This window comes from Vombatus ursinus, unplaced genomic scaffold, assembly GCF_900497805.2.
Source record: "Vombatus ursinus unplaced genomic scaffold, bare-nosed wombat genome assembly UNPS02015175.1, whole genome shotgun sequence".
Classification (NCBI taxonomy): Eukaryota; Metazoa; Chordata; class Mammalia; order Diprotodontia; family Vombatidae; genus Vombatus; species Vombatus ursinus.
The window spans coordinates 20,740,964-20,762,817 of record NW_020954953.1 but is presented as its reverse complement, the minus strand read 5'-3'; the positions used below and the strand labels follow the sequence as shown (position 1 = coordinate 20,762,817).

Genomic DNA, 21,854 nt, shown 5'->3' with positions numbered 1-21,854 from the left:
TTTTGCCAGTGAGGAAACTGAGGTCCAGAGAGGGAGAAGTGTCACAAAACCAGAAAAATTGCAGAGAAAAGATTTTAGAACCCTGGCTCCAAAAAACAGGATTGCACTATAAAAGGCTGCCTCCCAAGACACTTTATCTCAGGAGCAGCAATGGAATTTGTGTCAAACAGGATACTGAGATAATGCACAAGGGGCAGCTAGGTGGCTCAGTGGATAGAGCTCTGGCCTTGGAGTCAGGAGGACCTGAGTTCAAATCCGACCTCAGACACTTGACACTTACTAGCTGGGTGACCCTGGGCAAGTCATCTAACCCTGACTGACTCACCAAAAAAAGCAAAAAAAAAAAAAAAAAAAAAGAAATAATGCACGTAGTGGGCTTGGGTTGGTTCACTTAGTAGCCAGTTCTAAAGATGTCTACACTAAATTCTTATAATCTGGTCTGATCAACTAAAGGATTTTTTTTTCTTTAGCAATAGCACAGAAGTGCAGGTTACTACCAACAGTGAGTAAGCAAGGATGTGCTGGGTGTGTACCTTAAATATCTGCTCCAATTCACCCAATTCTTGGCAAAGAACATTACCGGTAAGAGGGCAAGGCCTCCAAAAAACTCCGAGTTCCATCAGGCCAGCAGTGACTGATGACAGCTGTTATCATTTGATCTTATTTCACAACTTCTCATTTGCAAATGGGCCAGGAAAAAGAGTAACCCTTTGCCAAATGTAGGATCCTCATAGTATAATTTCTTAGTCACATCTGTTGGCACTCTGTAGGAACACAGGCCATTTTCTTTAGGGAGAAGAAAAAGCAGATTTATTTAGGGAAACAAAGTTTTGAATTTCCCTCTAGGACTTGATTGTAAAAGTAATTATTATAATTAACATTAACAACAATAGCTAGCATTTATATAACTCTTCAAGGTTTGCAAAGTGCCTTATAAATATCATCGTATTTTACCTTCATAATAATAGGTGCTATTTTTAACCCCATTTTACAGATGAGGAAACTGAGGTAGAAAAGTGAAGTGACTCTCTCAGAGTCATATTGCTAATAAGTCTGAGGTCAGATTTGAACTCAGTTCTTACTGACTCCAGGTCCAGAGCACTCTCCACTGCTCCATCTATCTGCGTCATATCAGGTGATAATTTTTAGGTACCATGGTACCCAGGGGCAGCTAGATATTACAGTGGATAGAGCACCAGGCCTGGAGTCAGAAGAGCTCAAATCTGGCTCCAGACACTTACTAGCTTAGCTGTGAGACCCTGGGCAAGTCACCCCTGTTTGCCTCAATTTCCTCATCTGTCAAATGAGCTGGAGAAGGAAATGGCAAACCACTCCAGCATCTTTGCCAAGAAAACCCCAAATGGGGTCACAAAGAGTCAGACAGGACTGAAAATGACTAAACACACATGGTTTCCAGACTAAAAAGATTATATTAACCAAGAGAGCTGTTTTCCCTTGTTCACTTTACCTGGTGGTGATCCTCTGAGTATGGACACCTGCCTACCAGTGATTCAATGGTTGGTCATGGAATGCAGGACTAGGTCATTTCACTGGAGAGCTCAGCAATGGTTTCCACTTCGGTGGCACCTCTACCAACCAATATACTCCCAGTAGGAAGTTTTGACAATGGCAACCCTCCATCTTACTTTCCTTCTATAGTACAAAGCACAGAGAAGCAGGGTGGTCTAATGGAGAGCTAGCCTCACAGTCAAGAAAACCTGGGTTCAAATCTTGTCTCTCCCATGTACCTGTTGTGCATCCCTAGGCACCATCTCTCAGTCCCCGAGCCCAGTGACTCCCAAACACTTCGCCTCTTGCCCTCCCTCAGTGATTCTCAAAGTGTGGGCCCGGGACTCCTCTGGATCTTCAAGATCCTTTCAGGGGAGTCTGTGAAGTCAAAACTATTTTCATAATACACTAGGACATTTTAATTTTCAAGACAGTAAATATCACAGATATAACATAAACAAAAGCTCTGTGGGATCCTCAATGATTTTTAAGAGAATAAAGGAGCGAGCCAAGATGGCAGAGTAAAAGCAGTGACTTGCTTAAGCTCTCCCCCAACCCCCTCCAAATACCTGTAAAAATGGCTCTAAACAAATTCTAAAGCAGCGGAACCCACCAAAAGACAGAGTGAAACAAATTTCCAGCCCAAGACAACCCGGATGGTTGATCAGAAAGAGAATAAAGGAGTCCTGAGACCAAAAAATTTGAGAACCACTACCCTAGACAATTTTCTGTGTGCATGTAGTGAATTGATTACTACCTGCTTATTGCTATTGTGAATGATGATAAACTGCTGGACAGGTGTTGATCTATGCTTGTAGGGAGGGCTTTCTCACCAGGAGTTCACTATCCCAATTAAATCATAGGTCTGGTTTAAAAAAGACCCAAAGCTTCCAAGTAGATATCTGATGAGTGAATCCTATCCTTTTCCATGAAGTGAAGTCCCCATTCTCTGATCTCCTATGCAGCACTTAATGTCTCATTTTGATGAGAAATCATATTATTTTATATTGTTATTCATATGTCCATATACTTTTCTAGGCAGCTGGATGCCTGGGTGGATAGAGTGCTACGCCTAGAATCAGGAAGATCTGAGTTCAAATTCAGCCTCAAACTCTTACTGCCTGCAGAAACCTGGACATGTCACTTAACTTTTGTTTGCCTTCATCCACTGGAGAAGGAAATGGCAAAGCATTCCAGTATCTTTGCCAAGAAAACCCCATGAACGGTATGGTCCACAGGGTCTTGACTGAACAACAACAGTAACAACAAACACTTTTCTACCAACCACAATGTTGGTACATGAGAATTATGCAATCCAATAATTGACAAAAACAAACAAAAAAGTGACATTGAGTTGTAAAAGTTCCGAGGACATCTCACAGCCCTTCTCATTCCCAAAGGGGCTATAGAGATGTTTTCGAAAATTGTTCTATCTCTCACAATCCCTTGGCCCCATCTGCTTGAAATGGCAACAATTTAGAGGCCACTGCCTTTAGCCCTCAGGCCCAAGTCTAATGCTTTCTCTTCCCAACATACTCTATGGGCTGCCTTCTGGTACTTTAGAACTGGTTGTTCAAAGGTGTACCATCTCAACAAATACTTTGAAAACTAAAGAAACATTCCCTGACCATGATTAGAAAATAGCTATGGATACACTGGATTATCACACTTCACTATACAATGCCTAACAGAGAGCAGGGATGTATAGAGACCTAAGGCAAAGTTGTTTACTTACTAACGATAGCAAGTCTAATTCCTCTTCCTATATTTTTTTATATGAACACTAGGAAAACAAAAAACAAGTACTATTACTGAACTGCATCATCCTACATTACATGGACTATATCTTGATGTTTCAAATACTCCTATAAAATGAAATAATCCACAAAAGCAAGAATGGATGCCCCAACATAAGTAATGTCTCTCTGAGAGTCTAAACAAAGAGTTAGTCCTCCACAGGAATATATAATTTATTTAATGCAGTTTACAGACATTAAAGCACCTTATGGATGTTAGAAAGTCAATCAACAATCATGTCTCGAGTGTTTACTGTGGGCCAGGCACTGTGCTAAAAGCTGGGGACAAAAAGACCAAAATGAATCCCTGCCCCCAAAGAGCCATCACAACCAATATTTAAAGCCTTGTTTCAGCACATCCACCACAGAGCAGCTTTAATGTGGCCCAATGGACAAAGCCAACTACCAAGGAAATGTCTGAGAAGAACTGGAATCTCAAGAGAGACTTGGGGCATGAGGTAAACGGGAGCACTTCCCAATAAGAGGAATTCTAGGCTTATCTTTCATCATCTTTACTTAAAGTATGTGACCACTTTACTAAAGAACCAGAGGGAAAGGTACCACCATCAGTTAAAACCTATTGCAAGGGGCAGCTAGGTGGTGCAGTGGATATAGCATGAGTTCAAATCCATCTTTAGACACATAACACTTACTAGCTGTGTGACCCTGGACAAGTCACTTAACCCCATTGCCTAACCAAATTTAAAAAAACAAAACAAAAAAAAAAATCTACTGCATTACCGGCACAGGGCCCTTTTCAAAAGGCTACATATCCAAAGTCAATTTCTTTCAGAAAAGCTAAATATAAATAAAAATGAAAATCATCAATTGCCAATTAACTGAGCTTATGGATGAAAGCCGTGTCCCTTGAGGACAGGGGGCACATTTTATTTATCTTTGTATCTCTCCCAGAGCCTAAAACAGCGTTTTGTGCATCATCATCATCATTTAAATAAATCTTTTTTTGGATGCACTGAGTTTGCCGAGTAGTGGGAGGAATACAGACCTGTGTAACATTCCTCCATGAATATTCCATAAAATAGGTATTTCCAAAGCAAAAAACTAAGATTTGGCTTCCAAAATAACTGCTGCCATTGCTATTTGCAAAAGACTAAAGCTGAAATATAACACAAGGTACTAACCAGAAGAAGGAATTTCCCAACTCATAATTGTCATCACCCTGCTTTTGGGCTCGGACAGTCAGGTCGAAGTTGGAGCCGGCATTTGGCCAGGAGAAATAGAACATCCCAGAGTTAAGAATTTTTTTCAGTGCAGTGAGACGGTCTTCTTCCTTGCCATCTTCCTGGAGTGGACAGAAATCTATTGCAGTGATTTTATAGATCTCAGCATCAAGAATTCTTCCCACCGATGTACAGCCTGTCACCAAGACCAAGAAGCTCAGTTGTTTGCCACCTAGAAAGTTAATCAGAAAAAGAAGGATTATCTGTTATTGCTCCCATGCAAGCAGCAAGACTTGATAAACATGGACATAATAGCCATAAAAATATGGTCACACTGTTATGGCTACTGTGGCACCATTTTTGCCCCCCACTCCCATCCCTTTAGGAGTAGAGCATGTTATATCCCCCCAGTAGAGCATAAACTTGAGAGCAGGAACAGTTTTACTTTATCTTTGCATCCCCGGTAGAACTGGTTTTTAATAAACATATGTTGAAAAGAGGGTGTGCCTTATTTGTTACACAGGAGGACATCTATTTAGTAGTTGGCGATAAAGATATTTTTGTGATAAAGAAGCAAAAAAAAAAAAGAGAGAAACATTGATAAAACATTTAAAAATACAAAAACAAAACAAAACCCTAGGTGTCCATTGATTGGGGAACAGCTGAAAAAATATGGCATAGGAATGTAACAGAAAGTTGCTTCACCATAAGAAATGGCAAATATGAGAAACTCAGAGACACATGTGATATGGTTGTTTGAACTAAGAGAGATGAAAGCAAAATAATATTACACAGATAATATACACAATGGTTACAGTATTGGAAATGAAAACACTAAATGACAGCTAAAATCAAATTAAATGCAATGACTAACATCTGTTCCTAGGACAGGCAATGAAACACATCTCCTTCCTCTCATGGATGGGAAGGGAAAGGGAAGTATATACTGACAGACATGCTTCAATGTCACTTGTTTTTAATTAATTTTTTATTTATAAGGAAGAAAGGATTTTTGGGGGGGTGGGAATTAATTGGGAAGTAACTGTAAAGCAAAAATATTCAATAAAATATTTTAAATAGATAAACACTGAATGGAACAACAGAGTTCTGCTAACATAGCAGAGGGCATGATGGAGCAAGTAACCATGTGAAATCCAAATGCAGAGAGCACATGTAAGAAAAGAGAACCCAGAGAACAGAAGCATCCCCCATGATTGAAAGGAAAATAAGAGAAAGCTGAGCCAAAGGAGAGGCTCCTCCTATGGAGGAAGTCTCCAGAGATAAGAAGAAAAAACAGAAAGGATTCTGAGAGATCCTGAAGCCAGAGAAGAAAGTGGAGATAGCTCAACTGTGTGGCTGTAGACCAGCACCCAGCCTGGGAGGGTACCTTGCAAACCTTGGGGACCCCAATGGCCTTGGAAGAACTGTATTCTAGGAAGTCCTCAGCTGGAGCCAGAGGCATCTAGGATGTACACTTTTAATGGCTGAATGGACTCTCTGTCATATTAAGCAATTTACAAAATTGCCTTGGTTCTCTTTTTTGCACTTTTTTTGCATGTTTATATAACAAAGTTACACTTGATTTGCAATTAATATACATGCACAGGCACAGCTGGGTTGCCCAGTACAGAGATTCTCCCAGGATTCTGAGTTGAGACCCTGAGACCATCAAGGGAAATATCTTTCATAGATGACTTTTAACTCCTGCATGATGATTGGACATATAAAAAAGAAAGGGAAGACAAATGGGCCTTAACCCAAGCAGTCTGGATTTGAAATTAGAGGACATGGGTTTTACATCCTGATTTTGCCACTTAATCCCTTTGTGATCTTGGGCAAATCACTTAACCTCACTGGATCTTAGTGTCCTCATCATAAAACAAGGGAGTTGGACCAGATGACCTTGCAGGTCACCTACTAACTCAAATATATGATCCCATGATCTTTCATCTACCCCCAAAAAGTAGATATATGTCTGGTCTGTCCATAAGGGTTTGTCTTCAACCCAATCTATATTCAGAAGACCATCCCTGGTGAGAAATACCTTAGAGTTATTAGTCCACTTGTTCCAGCATACTCTTATCTCATGTGGTTGGTTTTTTTTTTAAACCATATTAATCATGTTATGAAAGAAGACACAGGCCCAAGGTGGGGGGGGGACACAAATCGTATGCTTCAATCTACGTTCAGGTGGCATCAGTTCTTTCTCTGGAGGTGAATAGCATTCTTCATCATGGGTACTTCTCTTGGATCATTGTATTGCTGAGAATAGCTAGTCATCATACAGTACTGTTGCTATTTGTACAATGTTCTGGGTCCACTCACTTCACTTCGCATCAATTCATCTAAGTCTTTCCAGGTTTTTCTGAAATCAGCCTGCTCACCATTTCTTATAGCACAGTAATATTCCATTACAATCACATACCACAATTTGTTCAGCCATTCCAGAATTGATGGGCATGCCCTCAATTTCCAATTCTTTGCAATTACAAAAAGAGCTTCTATAAATATTTTTTGTACAAATAGGTCCCTTCCCCTTTATTTAAAAAAAAATCTCTTTAGGATACAGATCTACTAGAGGTATCATTGGATCAAAGGGTATGCAGTTTTATAGCCTTTTGGGCATAGTTCCAAATTACCCTCCAGAATAGATCAATCAGTTCTCCTGTGGTTGTTTTGTTTTTGTTTTTTAGAATCAATAGAATCCCTTGTCAGGACAAAAGAGTCTATGGACCACTTGTCCCATACACAACCATGCAATGGAATTAATAGGAAAAAAAAATGCTACTTTTTGTGAGATACTGGCGAGGCAATATCCAGTTTTTATTCATTCAACAGATTTATGAACAGTGCCCACTATGTGCACCATAAATATTGGCAGGAGATACCAGAGAAACAGGACAATGTCCACCCTCCAAGAGCTTAGACTGTACGTAATCAATAAGACAATGCATCTTTTCATATACATCGATATTAAATATATTGATACACAGATATATTTTGATATTTAAATGAATTTTTTTCAATTAACAAACATCTATTTTCTCTACCTTCCTACTCCCACCATTAAAAAAAAACAACAAAAAATCTTTGTAATAAATATTCATAGTTAAGCAAAACAAATTCTTGTATTGGCCACGTTAGAAAAAAAGACAATTTTTATATAAAAGTTAATTATCACTATAAGGCAGTATGATTAAAAGTCAAAGGGAGCAATATGGACAAGAAGAGTTCAGAAAAGGAAACGATCACTCTGTGGACTAAAGTCATTTAAAAGGGCTCCATGGAGAGGGTAATGCCCGAGTTGGATCAGGATAAAAATGCATTGGATTGGAAAAAGCAGGGAAGAAGGATCTTCCAGAGAGGGGGACGTTACGAGCCAATGTATAGAACAGAAAATAAGAACATTGTATTTCCTAAACTAAGATAGTAAGACTGACTTGGTTAAAGCAGAGTATGCATGCTGGAAAATAACAGGAAATAAAGTTGGAGAGGTAGGACAGGACTCCAGAAAAAAAGAGGTCAACATTTAAATGTATGCCAGAAATAAGTTATAACAATAGCTTGCATTTACATGTTGCTTTACACTTTAAAAAGGAGGAAACTGAGGAGGGAAGGTTGGGAGTATAAGGGACTTGTCTAAGTCATAGAACTAATACAACATACCTAATAAATAGAACTGAATAGTGAAAAAGTCACAAGATCAGGCTAACAACAAGTAATCGTAGTAGGATAATGTAATTCTTGTTGAGTCATAATAAAGCCAGAGTGCGCTTGGCACAGTGCCTAGAACACAGTAGGCACTTAATGTTTATTGATTCTAAAACTAAAGCTATTTTCATTTCATCATGCTCTTTCTCCTATTATATCTATAAGACATTAAAAGACTGAAGGAAGTTCTAGCGTCAAAGAACCCAGGTTCAAATGCCTACCTGTGACCTTGGGCAATTCACTTAACTTCCCTGAGTATCAGAGAGGTTAAAATAAGAGTTGTTTCTGATGGCCTCAGAGGTCCTATCCAGCTCTAAATGGCCCAAGGAATCACCTGGCAGGTCTTTTGCAGATTTTATTCTAAGGGCCAGGAGTTGAGAAAATCCTGGGAGTCTAGACCAGAATTTAGATTTTTGTCCTGATGTTTCTCTATCTTGGACTGATTATTCTTTACTGAACTCCTAACTCAATCCAAACCCCTTCTTTCACATCCTAAATGAAGCAGACAGAATCCCTATGAACTCCCACATAGCACAAGCAGAAATGAATTTCAGAATTATCAACTACTCAGTAAACATTTATTGAACACCTACTAAGCACCAGGCACTGTGCTAAGTGCTGGGCGTGCAAAGAGGCAAAAGACAGTCCCTGCCCTCAAGGAGCTTGCAATCTAATGGGGGAATATAAAATGCAAACAAATATATACAAAGCAAGCCATATAGAGGTGAAGTAAGAAATAATTAATAGAGAGAAGGAACTTGAATTAAGAGAGATTAGGGAAGGCTTCCTGTAAAAAGTGAGATTTTAGTTGAGACTTAAAGGAAGCCAGGCAGTTCGGTAGTCTGAGCAGAGAGATAGCATTCCAGGTACGGGAAGTCAGCTAGGGAGACTGGAGCATAGCTGGGGATGAGATGAGAAAAAGGGCAGGATCACACAGTTTGGTTAGGGCCTTCATTTTATTTTCTGTTAAGAGTCAGACCCACTTCTTCAGGATTTGGAAATCCCTCCTCAAAACAAAGAATCTCAGAGATGCTTAAACGTTTCTTCACTCCTAAAAACAATTGTGTTGGTATGGGGCAGCAGCAGTTAGGGAGTGCAAGAAAACTCAGGCCAGGAGACTGATGGAAATACGAATTTTAAATGAGCCCTAAATTAAGAGCTTAGGACTATTACAGAAAAAGTGAAACAGACTTCATTCTAGAAAACAGGTAGGGGTTTCCTTGAAGGCTGGTTTCCAAATTAAAATCTGAATGACTATTAGGAAGCAAATGTTTTAATAATCTCAAGAAATTCCTGTTTATTTTGATTGACTCAGGAGGCTATCTTAGCATAGGTAAAGAGGACAGTTTTTAGAAAAAAAAGAGGGGGGGAGGGAAATTGTTCTAGATAATCGAGCAGCAAGAAGGAAATCCCAGTTGTCCTAGAATGCTGGAGACAAGATTAAATACTAGGAAGAACAGTTCTCCTTCCCAAAAGAAAGGCAACAGGGGAAAGAAAACTAACTATGCCTGGCCTTAAGGAAGTCACTAGGGCCTAGTTTTCTCATCTGGAAAATAAGAGCATTAAGCTAGGTAACTGCCAAGGTCTAGGACTCTTGAGAAACCTAGATTGAGTTCCCCAACAGCAGCCCCAGAGAGGAGCTCATTATTCATTAGGGTCATTATTCTTAGAGCTGGAAGAAACTTTGGTCATCATCTGTTCAACCTCCTCCTTTGGCAGGTGGGGAAACTGAGGCTTAGAGAAAAGTAATGTACCCAATGCCACCAAGTTTAATAAGTAGCAAAGTCAAGATCCTAAATCAGGTATTTTGATTCCTCCAGGGGCATACTTCTTTTTTTTCCATATTGCTGCTTTCAAATGTAACCACCAAAAGTGGGTGTTTACAAGTTAAAATCATAAACTGAATGACTAGAACCACTGCCTAAATAGCTTTAGTGCGGGAGGAACCTCAGCCTCCCCCCCCCCCAGTTCCCACTTGTGTATTTTAAACACATTTCCTGGCAGCTGGCCAGACTGGAGAAGCATCCCAGGACCTGAAAGGTGCTGCAGAGCCAGAGGTTTGAAAAATAATGTGAATAGCCCAGAGTAGGGAAAAAAAACCTGGTACCCTCATGTCAGTGGTAAAGTAATAACAAGTCCAGCCTTTTACCCATTAGCCTCTAAAAGGATCAGAGATGGTAATGGGTCAGAAGCCAGGAAGCCAGACAAGAACCAGACTCATCCAAACAGAGGGCACAGCCAAAGGGGAAGAGGTGCCAAAATCTTGGAAAATGGTAACTAGGGTATCTACGCAAACTGAAAGGGTAGAAAGGGCTAAGGGAGATGAAAAACAGACTCAGTTTTAATAGACTTTCTGCTTAGGGAAGGCCCCAGTTCCCAAACTTGGCCAGGTGAGGCTTGCAAGTAGAGGTCAAAATATAAGCATCCAGATAGAGTGAGGAGGACCATGTCTACATAAGCAGAGCCTAAAAAGATCTATTTACATAGCCCTGGCCAATAGCTTTGGTCATTTCCATTTGGCCACCTCCATCCCCCTCAGATCCTATATGTGAATGATAACCTCAGCTCCACAGGCAAAATTCTCTTTGCTCAAAGGGTTGTAAACTTGTTTCCTAGATTCTTCTATTTAAGATCTTCAGTCAAAAGCAGGGAGGGATAAAAGGGAAAGAACATTTATGAAGGGCCTCATTTGGTCTTCACCACAACCCAGGGAAGGCAGTCCTAATAATATTCCCAAGAGAAACTAAGGCAGATAGAGGTTGACATGTCTAGGATAGTATAGAGAGAAAGTCTGAAGCCAAATTTGAATTCAGGTCTTCCTAACTCCAGACCCAGGACTCTATCCACTGCTTCACCTAGCTGCCTCTACCATATTTCCTCAGAACTCCTTTGAAAATGGTCTGTCTGCAAAGATAGGGGAATGACTAAACAAACTGTGGTACGTGAATAAAGTGAACTATTACTCTCCCATAAGAAATGATGAATGTGATTAATACAGAGAAACAAAGAGAAATAGAACTAAAAAACCAATATACACAATGACCACAGCAATGTATGTGGAAAGAATAATAACAAAACAACTAGAACCAAATTCTATGAAATTGATGATCAAGCTTGGCCTCAAAGAAGAGGTATGACAAGGCACCTCCCTATTCTCTTTACAGAGATGGGGAGACTTGGATGTAGAGCATGGCATACAAAGTAGGACTTCTTCAACGTGTGAGTTGGATTTGCTTAACTGTTTTTTTCCCCCTCTACTCTTTTCTTTGTAGGGGATGACTACATGGGGATATGTAGGTGACGTGACAACAAAAGACATAAATAAAATTTATTTTTAAACACAGAGGAATGGTCTCTCTGGGAGTGAAACTGACCTCTCAAAGATCATTTGTCATTTCCACTACTGGCATGGGGGTTGGTGATACCAGCAGGCACAACGCAGGCTTTGTTTATTCAAGAACAATGTTGTAAGTGTTTTGCATAGCTATACCCTCCTACCTTCTGCCAGTGGTCACACTGTCTTATATTGGTGGTGATGACCATTTAGGCTTTTTTCCAAATCCCTTCAATGTGTCCAAGGACCACATCATTCTCTTGGCTGACACTTCAGCTACAAGGTTTAAACAAAAGATTCTCACAGGGTACTTTAACTTTGTTGTTCTTCAGTTGTTTTCTTCTTGTGACCCCATTTGGGGTTTTCTTGGCAGAGACACTGGAGAGGTTTGCCATTTCCTTCTCAGCTCATTTTACAGATGAGGAAACTGAGGCAAACAGAGTTAAGTGACTTGCCTGGGGTCACAAAGCTAGCACATGTCTGAGATCTGACGTGAACTCTGGTCTTCCTAACTTCAAGTCTGGCACTCTATGCATTGAACTAGTTTCCCCCTCCCCCCAAAAAAAAGTTTTCTTCCTTTCCTTTTGCAGAATCATTATGTAATTATCCACTTAACACCCAACATTTATAGAGGTCATTCATTTCAAGATACTGTAGACAGTCTTACTTCTATTTAATTCTAAAAGTGAATATATCAGACACAAGGATTTTCATTTTAAGGTGACTTTCCCACTAGTGTCTGCCCTAAAATCTTTGAACTTTAAATTACCCATGTATTACCTGAGCTTCTCAGTGTTCCTCTACCTTCTCCTGAGATGGCTTTTTTTGCCCTCCTACCACTCTCCTCCACCTAACAGATTTTCAGGAAGATTTCCCTGCCAACCAGTTGGTCTTTGGCCCATCCCTTCCCTTGCAACCTCTAAGCATTCTGGGAAACACCCTTCTTTTGACCATCCACATTCAAGGTATGTCATAAAGGTCCAAACCATTCACTGCTGTACCCTGCCATTAGCACACACAATGGAGATCTGTGATTTGCTAACAGACTAGTTATATAAATCTATTCTATCAATAATACCACCCTGTATTTGGACAGCTGTTTATATTTTTCAGTATTTTCACCCGAAAGCAAACTTTCAGATAAGTTAAATATTATTCCCATTTTATAGACGGGAAAACACTCAGTAAGGTGAAGTGACTTGCCCAAATGAGTGGTAAAGCTTTAACCACTTGGTTTTAATTCCAAAGCTTTTATTTTTTCCCTTACATTCCCCCTGCCACTGGAAAAAAAAAGAAAAATAAAAACAAAATTCTGTAACAAATTAATAGAATAAAGCAATATAAATTCCAATATTGGCCATGTCCAAAAATGTTATGTTTCATTCTGCAAATTACTCTATCAGCTATCAGGAGAATTCCTGTACAGCAAGAATTCTTCATCACTGGCTCCCTTAAATCACAGTAGATTATTGTACTGATCAGAGTTTCCACCTCCTCCAAAATTTTTCATTTTTGCAATATTAATGTTACAGCATAAATTGTCCTTTTGGTTCTATAATCACTTATCTCAGCCTCAGTTCACAATTATTCTTGGGTTTCTCTGAAACCATCTTTTCCTCATTTCTTACAGTATAAATATTACATTACATTCATATAACATAATTTGTCCAATCTTTTCCTAATTGATGGGTAGGCACCCCTTTAGCTTCAGGCTCTTTGTCACTATGAAAAAAAGAGCTGCTATAACTATTTTTGCATCTATCGGACCTTTTTTGTCTTATTTCTTTGGGGGTTACAGGCCTAGTCTCACTCTCACTTCCAATGTTTGCCCTTCATAGGTCATAGTTTACAGCTCACAAAGCCCAGCCTGGTTGGTTTCTTTGAAGCTCTGAGTGATCAGACAGGTCAAGGAACATGTGTTCCAGGCTGCTTTCAAGTCCAGATACTCAGCCTAGTAGGCCTTTAGATTGTGGCCTTCCAAGCCCCTCTCGCCATTATTTTTGAGCTAACAACAATCCCTTCAGCCTGGAAACCCTATCAGAGTAACCCATCACCAAAGAAGTTGGCCTCTAGTGTACGATGCAAAGATTTCCTCTTCCAGACCCCTTGTCTGGCTTTCAGTTTCTCTTCTCAATAATTGCTTGCTTCAGGACCAAAGTCCAATTTTATTCTTGAGTGGAGGGACAAGAATGGCAGCCCCTCCAGGAGAAAACCCCTTCTACATTTCTGTTAGTTGGAAAAATTTAGGTCTTAAAAATGTGAACAGGACAGACACCCCAGAAACACAGAAACAATTGGCAGTCATTTAAATTCGACAAATTCATAATAAATGTCAATTCAAACAGTCAGTCAATGAGCATTTAAGCATTTATGTGCTAGGCACCGTGCTAAGCAACAAAGAAAGCCAAAATACAGTCCCTGCCTTCCTGGAGTTCACATATCAATGTGGGAGACAATATGCAAATAACTATGTATAAACCACACACACACACAAACCATATGTGTATATATACACATATGTGTGTGCAAGGAAGAGGAAGAATACCCCCTGCATCCCAAGTCCATATATAAATATATAAATATATCTATTTACAGAGTGTGTGCATATACATGTATATAACCATATGTATGCATATTGTGTACATAGATTACCTCTCATTTATAAAGTATGTGTATGCACACACACAGGTATACACACATATACATGGAAGAATGCCTTCCAGGGGGGCAGCTAGGTGGCACAGTAGATAGAGTTCTGGCCCTGGAGTCAGGAGGACGTGAGTTCAAATCCAGTCTCAGACACATGACACTTACTAGCTGTGTGACCCTGAGCAAGTCACTTAACCCCAACTGCCTCACCAAAAAAAAAAAAATATTGCCTCCCAGCTACAATGTATACATATGCATACATATATACATATACACACACATATATTGGGTGTATGTTAATATTATAAAGCATTTAGCACAGTGCCTGACACATAGTAGGTACTATATAAATGCTAGTGTTACTGTTATGATGATATACATATGTATGTACACACATACACACCCATACAGGTAATATTGGAGGGGATGCACTAGCACAGGGATCAAGAGAGGCCTCCTACATAGGGCAGGATTTGAGCTAAACCTTGAAGAAAGGCAGGAGGCAGAGCTGAGGAGGGAAAGCTTCCCAGTTATGGGAACAAAGAGTGAAAAGCCCAGAGCCTGGAGATGGATGTTCCATGCAAGGAAGAGTGAGGGGGCCAGTGTTACAAATGTAAGAAGGGGAAATCCAGCCTCAGACCAAACACTTGACCCTGGGCTGTGTGACCCTGGGCAAGTCACTCAACCCCAATTTTCCTAATAAAACAAACAAACAAACAAACGTAAGAAGACCAGAACAGTAGGAAGGGGCCAAGAGTTTAATGCAGAGGGCATGAGCCTGCTGTGAAGGAGCTTAGTAACCAATGGAAGGTGGCAGGATATGTGCACAAATAACTTCCCTATGAAGGAGAATGTGATAAGTGCACAGAGGGTATAGGTCAAATGCTACAAGAAATTGGAAAAGGAAGAGACAGAAGCCTTCAGGTGATGGGAGATGACCAGGCAGATGACTCCTAAAATTGTATTTCAGCCCTCACCTCTCTCCTGAACTCCAGTAGCACATTTTACATCTCAAACTTAAAATGTCCAAATTAGAACCCATCACCCTATTCTCCTCCAAATTTCCTTATTTCTGTTGAGGGTACCAATAGACACCAACAGTCATCCTTAACTCTTTTTTTTTGTGGGGGGGGTGGGAAGTAATCAAAGTTAAGTGACTTGCGCTAGTAAGTGTCAAGGGTCTGAGGTCATATTTGAACTCGGGTCCTCCTGACTCCACAGCAGGTAATCTGTCCACTTCACCACTTACCTGCCTCGCCTCCTTAACTCTTCACTGTCCTTTACCCCCCATACACAGTCAGCTGCCAAGTCTTAGTGATCCTACCAGCACATCTCACATTCACAACCTTCCTTCCACCAACAGCCAGTCTCCTAGCTCAGGCCCTTATGCTTCTGCAGCCGCCTTAGGTGCCCGGCTTCTGGATGCTCCCCCTTCCAATTCATCCTCTCTAAAGCTGCCCAACCTTCCATGATTCCAGACTGCCTCCAGGATAACACAAAGAGTCCTCGGCTTGGCATTCAAAGCCCTTCCTTCCCGTGTTTATTTCACAGTGCTCTTCGTCATTTTATATTCCCTCCACACTGGCCTACGATCCACCACGTATGATGCTCCTCTATCCCTCTGCACAGGCTGGCCCAACCATGCAATCCACTTCCATCTTACCTCCCTCCTGTTAAAAACATCAGCTTTCTTTAAAACTCAATTCACCTTCTAGCTTTTCTTGATCCTCTGGGTTGTTTCGTACTATCTCTTTCCTCAAATTACCTTGTGTTTGCCCTTTTGTATATTCTAGTAGGGCTTTATCAGAACTAGGACTGGAAAGAAAAAAAGGATTTCAAGAGCCTGAGGTGAGGATGCATTCCATGCTTGAGTGATGCCCTACATAGAGGAAAGGCAGGGCAGGAGGAGAGCAGGAATTCTTTATCTAGCTTGACTTAAAATATAAAGTGCTAAAAGGGGAGTGAAGCGAAACAAGGATACAAAGGTTAATTGGAGTCAGACTGAGGAGGGCCTTGAATCCAATCCAATAAGTATTTATAAAGCACCTACTACGTGCAACTACACTAGGTTGTTGTTTAGTCAAGTAGTCGTGTCCAGCTCTTCGTTCTTAGCAGGGGTATTGCCATTTCCTTCTCCAGCTCATGAGGAAGAAACTGAGGCAAACAGGGTGAAGTGACTTATCCAGTCACACAGCTAGTGTCTGAGGTCAGATTTGAACCCAGGTCCTCCTGACTCCAGGGCTAGCACTCTATCCCTGCGTCCCCTAGCTGCCCCAGGAGGGGGAAGGAGGTAAAAAAGACAAAAACAAAACATAGTCCCTGACCTCAGGGACATTCTAGTAGTGGATTCAATGGATAAATACATATGTGATTATTTCGGGAGGGAGAAAGCACTAACAATTAGGGGGATCCGAGACGGCTTCCCAACGTGGGTAGCACATGAGCTGAATTTTAAAGGAAGCTAGAGATCCTAACAGGCCCAAGTGAGGAAGGAATGTATGTATTCCAGACTTGGGAGATAGCCTAAGCAAAGGTTTTGGAAGACGCAATGCTGAGCCAGGGGACAGAATAAGAAATGTGTCTTTTATTTGTCTGGCATTGAAAAGTTTTGTATGATCAGAGAAGATTATGTAAGCAGCAGTGTACAGGGGGGATCAGAAGAGGGGAACGTGGGGGAGGAACACTGGTTGAGAGCCTGTTACCATATTTCAGGATCACAGCTCAGATGGTTGGAGTCATGGTAGAAAAGAAGAGCAGGATAGGTTAAGTCAGAGGACATCAAAGATAAAATATCAGTATCAAAGATAGAAACCAGGATTTGGCAATTAACTGGATATGAGGAATGAGGGAAAGGGAAGAGTCAAAGAAGATGGAGATTTTGAGCTTGAGTAATTGGTATGATGGTAAAAATTGGGAAGTTGGGAAAAATAAGGGAGGAGCTCAGTTTGAGACACATTGAGTCTGAAATGATGGTGGAACAACCAGGCAGCAATGCCCAGCAGGCAGGTGGGGATGCAGCACTGATACTAGTTCTGTGGGTCTTCTGAACAGAGAAGTTAACCAAAGCCATGGGAATGGATGAGTTCACCAAATGAGTCAGTGGAGAGAGAGAAGAGATGGACCAGTGCATTCAGGGAAAGTTGTTGTTCAGTCATTTTTCAGTCGTGTCCAACTCTTTGTGACCCCCTTTTGGGGTTTTCTTGGCAGAAATACTGGACTAGTTTGCCATTTCCTTCTCTAGCTCATTTTACAGATGAGGAACTGAGGAAAGCAGAGTTAAGTGACTTGCCCAAGGTCACACAGTTATTAAGTGTCTGAGGCTGGATTTGAACTGAAGTCTTCCTGACTCCAGGGATGGCATTCTATCCACTGTACCACCAAGCTATCCATATTTCTCAATAAGGAAAGAGAAGATAACTATTAATCAGACAAGAGGACATGTCAGTCAGATAGAAAGCGAACCAGGGAACAACAGTGTCATGGTAGCCAAAGGAAAAGAATATAAAGAAAAACAGAGAGGTCAACAGTGTCAGATTCAATAGGCGAGGATGAAAAGTGAGAAAAGTCAGTTTAGAGGTCATTTATGATCTCAGAGAGAGGTTTCAATAAAGTATGATTGGAAGATAAATTTCAAGGAGATTTAGAGTTAAGTATCAGCAGTGAATGTAGACTGCTCCTTTGGGGAGTTTACTGGTGCCATCTTGTGAGTGTGTGTGTGTGTGTGTGTGTGTGTGTGTGTGTGTGTGAGAGAGAGAGAGAGAGAGAGAGAGAAAGAGAGAGAACAAGAGAGACAGAAAGAGATGTAGGATAAAAGCTTGTGGGGATAGCAAGGTAGACAGTTTGTTTTTTGTTTTGGGTTTTTTTTTTGTTTGTTTTTTTAAGGATAAGGGAGACCTGAATATATTTGTAGGTAGCAGGGAAGGAGCCAAATGAGAAGGGAAAAATCAAAAATAAGAGAATGACCAATAGAACAAGGTTCTAAAAGAGATGATGGTAGCATTCTTGGCAAGAAGGATCACCACCTAATCCCGTGAGACGGTACAGTGGAGGAGGAGAAATGTAAGAACAAAGAGGTTTTGAGGTCTAAGAGTGGAGGATTGAGGGAGCTGATGTCTGGTGACCTCAATTCCCTTCTAAAGTAGGAGGTAAGGTCATCTGCTAAGGGAAAAGGGAGTGGCATGGAACTGGAGGCTTAAAGAAAGAGAAAACTTGGAACAGCCTCTGAGGGACAGGTTACAGTTGAAGAGTAATTATCCCATGTCAGCAAAACCTCCAGAAATGTAGTGAAAAACACATGACAAAGAAAAGTAGTTGAGTTGGGGTTTTTTTTTTTTTTTGCATGAGTTTTTTTAAAAGCCATTCATTTTAAAACATCTACTACCTGACCTGTGTGTCCTGAAACTTCTGGGATGTGGAGGGAAGGAGAAGGGGAGAAATCCTTAAATCTAAGGGGGAACAGTTCACCACAATTCCCACTTTTATTTAATCATAGTTACTGAAATGGAACTGAGATAAATTAATAGCCTAGACACTGATCTTGGTCATGTGAAAGGAATCTGTAGCCCCCTTTTCTTTGCCAACAGACCGAGAAAAGATAATGGGTAGGGGCAGCTAGGTGACACAGTGGATAGAGCATCAGCCCTGGAGTCAGAAGGACCTGAGTTCAAATCCTCAGATACTTACTAGCTGTGTGACCCCAAGCAAGTCACTTAACCCTGACTGCCCGGGAAAAAAAAAAAAAAAAGATAATGGGTGAAAACTGGGTGGATTCCAGATAACTAAGATAGGACCTATTTCTTGAGCTGATTCAGTAAGCAGGGAGTGAACCTGTGGTACAATGGACCCTGAAGAATCAGTAATATATGGTGCAGGTACAAACTGCTTGGTCTGTACTAGAAGTTACTGACATGTTGAACTACACACCCTATGACCAGTTTATTCCCAAAAGGCAGTATGCTTGAAACACTAGTTTATAAGAACAGCAACAGTAATGACGTTTGTACAACAATTTACATATATTATTACATTTGAGCTTCAAATCAGTCCTATAACATAGGTTTCATAGTATTATCCCCATTTTATAGATGAAGAAACTGAGGTTCAAAAATGTTAAGTGCCTTTTTCCTGGCCACACAGATATCAAAGGTAGGGTTTGAACCTAGGTCTTCCAGCCTATCTAGTGCTATTTCCCAACATTTTTATATCTTCTAGGATCAGATAAAATTATAAACCTCAATTCCCATCCCCCACCCCGGCTCTAAAACAGTGTTTCTTTACCTTCATTTTGTAAATCTGCATTTCTGCTCTTCACCTCCTACCACATATATAATCCCTACACCACTCCCATCTCAGCTCCTCTGCCCTCCAAGTTAGCAGTCCTGCCCATCAACTCTGTCCTTCATCTGCATCCCCTTGGTGGCATCTTCTAATCCTACAGATGCCACTCAAAAAGCCCAAAAGCCCAAAAATCAACAGGGCTGCCCAGACCAGGCTTTTATTTGGGTGGAGGATGGAAGGAAGTTCTGTTCTCCACCACGCCAGTCTTGTCTCGCACCAGCCTAAAGCTGTTAGCTGCCTATGATCTACAGAATAGATAACGATGATCCAGATTCAGCCATTCTCCCCCTACACCCTTCATCTGCACTAAGATTCCAGTTTAGTTTTCTAAAGAAATGCCAAAGAGGTTTGACTACAGCTGCAAAATAAAACAGCTAGACCCCGTGAGTCTTTCAGATCTAATGCAATAGGTGCTATTTATTTGCCCAACTATTTGCGGAGTACACTAATGCACATCCTGATTCCTGTCATTTTTAACCTGAACGGGCACTTACCAGATATTAACCTGAGCTCGCCCAGGCAGCCGTAAGCATCTATGAGTTTCCCATACTGTCCTTTAATTACCTCCTTTTCTTCTGGAGCTGAGGAAGAAACAGAATAAGCATCCACGTTAGTCTGTCGTTCAGGGTTCATTCAGACTGCAGTGTGTTCCATCTGGCTTCCCTCCCACTCTGAAAGGGGGAAAAAAGGAAAAGGAAAAAAAGAGAAACCAGACAATAGCACAAAACGGGTGGAAGTTTTTTATGATGGTAAATTATAGCGCTGCAAAGTGATAGGAAATTCTCCTGAATGGCTGGATGTTTAGAAACCCAGACCTGCTCCTAAGGAAAGAGAGAGGTAAATCCCAAATAAGGCCCACTCCACCCTGACTCTTTCTTCAGACCAACGGAGCAGACTCCTCCCGGGCCTCATACTGTGGGCTCACACTATAACACAAGCACACGCCATATGTTCAAAAAAAAGGGGACTAATTTATTATTAACCATTTTGGGCCCTCCTTCAGAAAGAAATAAGGGCTGGTGATTTAATCCTTGAAATCACCAATTCAGTTTTAATTTACCTCCAATGTATCAGGGGAGAAAATAGGTAGTCTGCAAATGAGAAGAAGAATGTCACATTTCTCCCTCCTGCCTCCCCTCCCCCCCCAATTCTGGGACAGACGGTAATCCTAGGCTCCTCTTACTCAAATCCTATACAAACTGACTCTCTCCAAGCTGGCCCCTGCCGGGACCATTAACAATTGCTGCCCCCAAAACCCAAAGAGATTACCTGGCTTAAAAACAGAAACAAGCAACAACAGTAACGACAAAAGACCAACTTTGCTGTCAAGTGGGGCAGATGGAAAACATCACATCAAGTCCTATTAAGTACAAGGAAGATAACCTCAAAAAATACTAAATCTCAAAGAGAGAACTCAGACTTTCCACAAAAAGCTAAGAACCAAAGGATAGACAAAAAGTAAATGAGAAAAAAAAAAGTTTTTTGAAATGCACAGCCTTAGCGAGAGGTCATCCAGAATGGCAACCAATAGAATCACTAACATTTTATCTCTCCCTCACTATGCCCCTTCTCCCCCCACTCCCAACACCTTATTCAAATGTCGAGTCTTATTGATTGTACAATATCTCCAGTATCTCTCCCACAGGTCGTCTTTTAAATCACACACACACACACACACACACACACACAACCACACACGCGAGCGCAGACAGCTAGGTGGCTCAGTAAATACAGCACTGGCCATAAAGTCAGGAGGATCTGAGTCCAAATCCGGTCTCAGAGCAAACACTTGACACTTGTTAGCTGTGTGTGACCCTGGGCAAGTCACTTAACCCCAATTGCCAAAAAACAAACAAACAAAAAAAAACACTACTCCGGTAAATCTGTCTCTCTCTCTCTCTCTCTCTCTCTCTCACACACACACCCTTCTTCATCCATGCTTCTCACCTAGATTATTGCAATGGCTTCCTATATCAACTTTCTTCCCTCTCCAATCCGCCTTCCCCAAAGCTGCCACAGTGATATTCCTAATCTTGACATCAGAAACAAAGCACAGTGTGACAAGTCCCTCTGAATCTCAATAAACTTCAATAACTCACTATTAATCACCTCTAGGCTCAAATACAAACTCCTCTGCATGGCATGTAAAGCCCTTTAGCACCCCGCTTCAACTTAACCTTCCCAGTCTTATTATATATTTCTCTATTCCCCTACTTTTATTTCATGGCCCAGTGAAACTGGCTTCCTTGCAGTTCATCACCCATGACTTTCCATCTTTCATCTTCATGTGTTAGCACTGTTTGTCACTGTCCCCTATGCCTGGAATGCACTCCCTCT

General features: G+C 41.0%; 1 protein-coding gene across 3 annotated transcripts in view; it reads right to left on the bottom strand.

The window, feature by feature from the left end:
* The window catches only part of LOC114031517 (synaptojanin-2), a 143,526-nt gene that overhangs the window by 90,000 nt on the left and 31,672 nt on the right, over window positions 1-21,854 (bottom strand). For all 3 annotated transcript variants that reach the window (XM_027846632.1, XM_027846633.1, XM_027846634.1), the window contains exons 2-3: window positions 20,012-20,098; window positions 4,448-4,718 (exon numbers count right to left, since the gene is read on the bottom strand). In XM_027846632.1, the coding sequence (XP_027702433.1) occupies window positions 4,448-4,718; window positions 20,012-20,098 (358 nt within the window). The remainder of the gene's footprint in view (window positions 1-4,447; window positions 4,719-20,011; window positions 20,099-21,854) is intronic.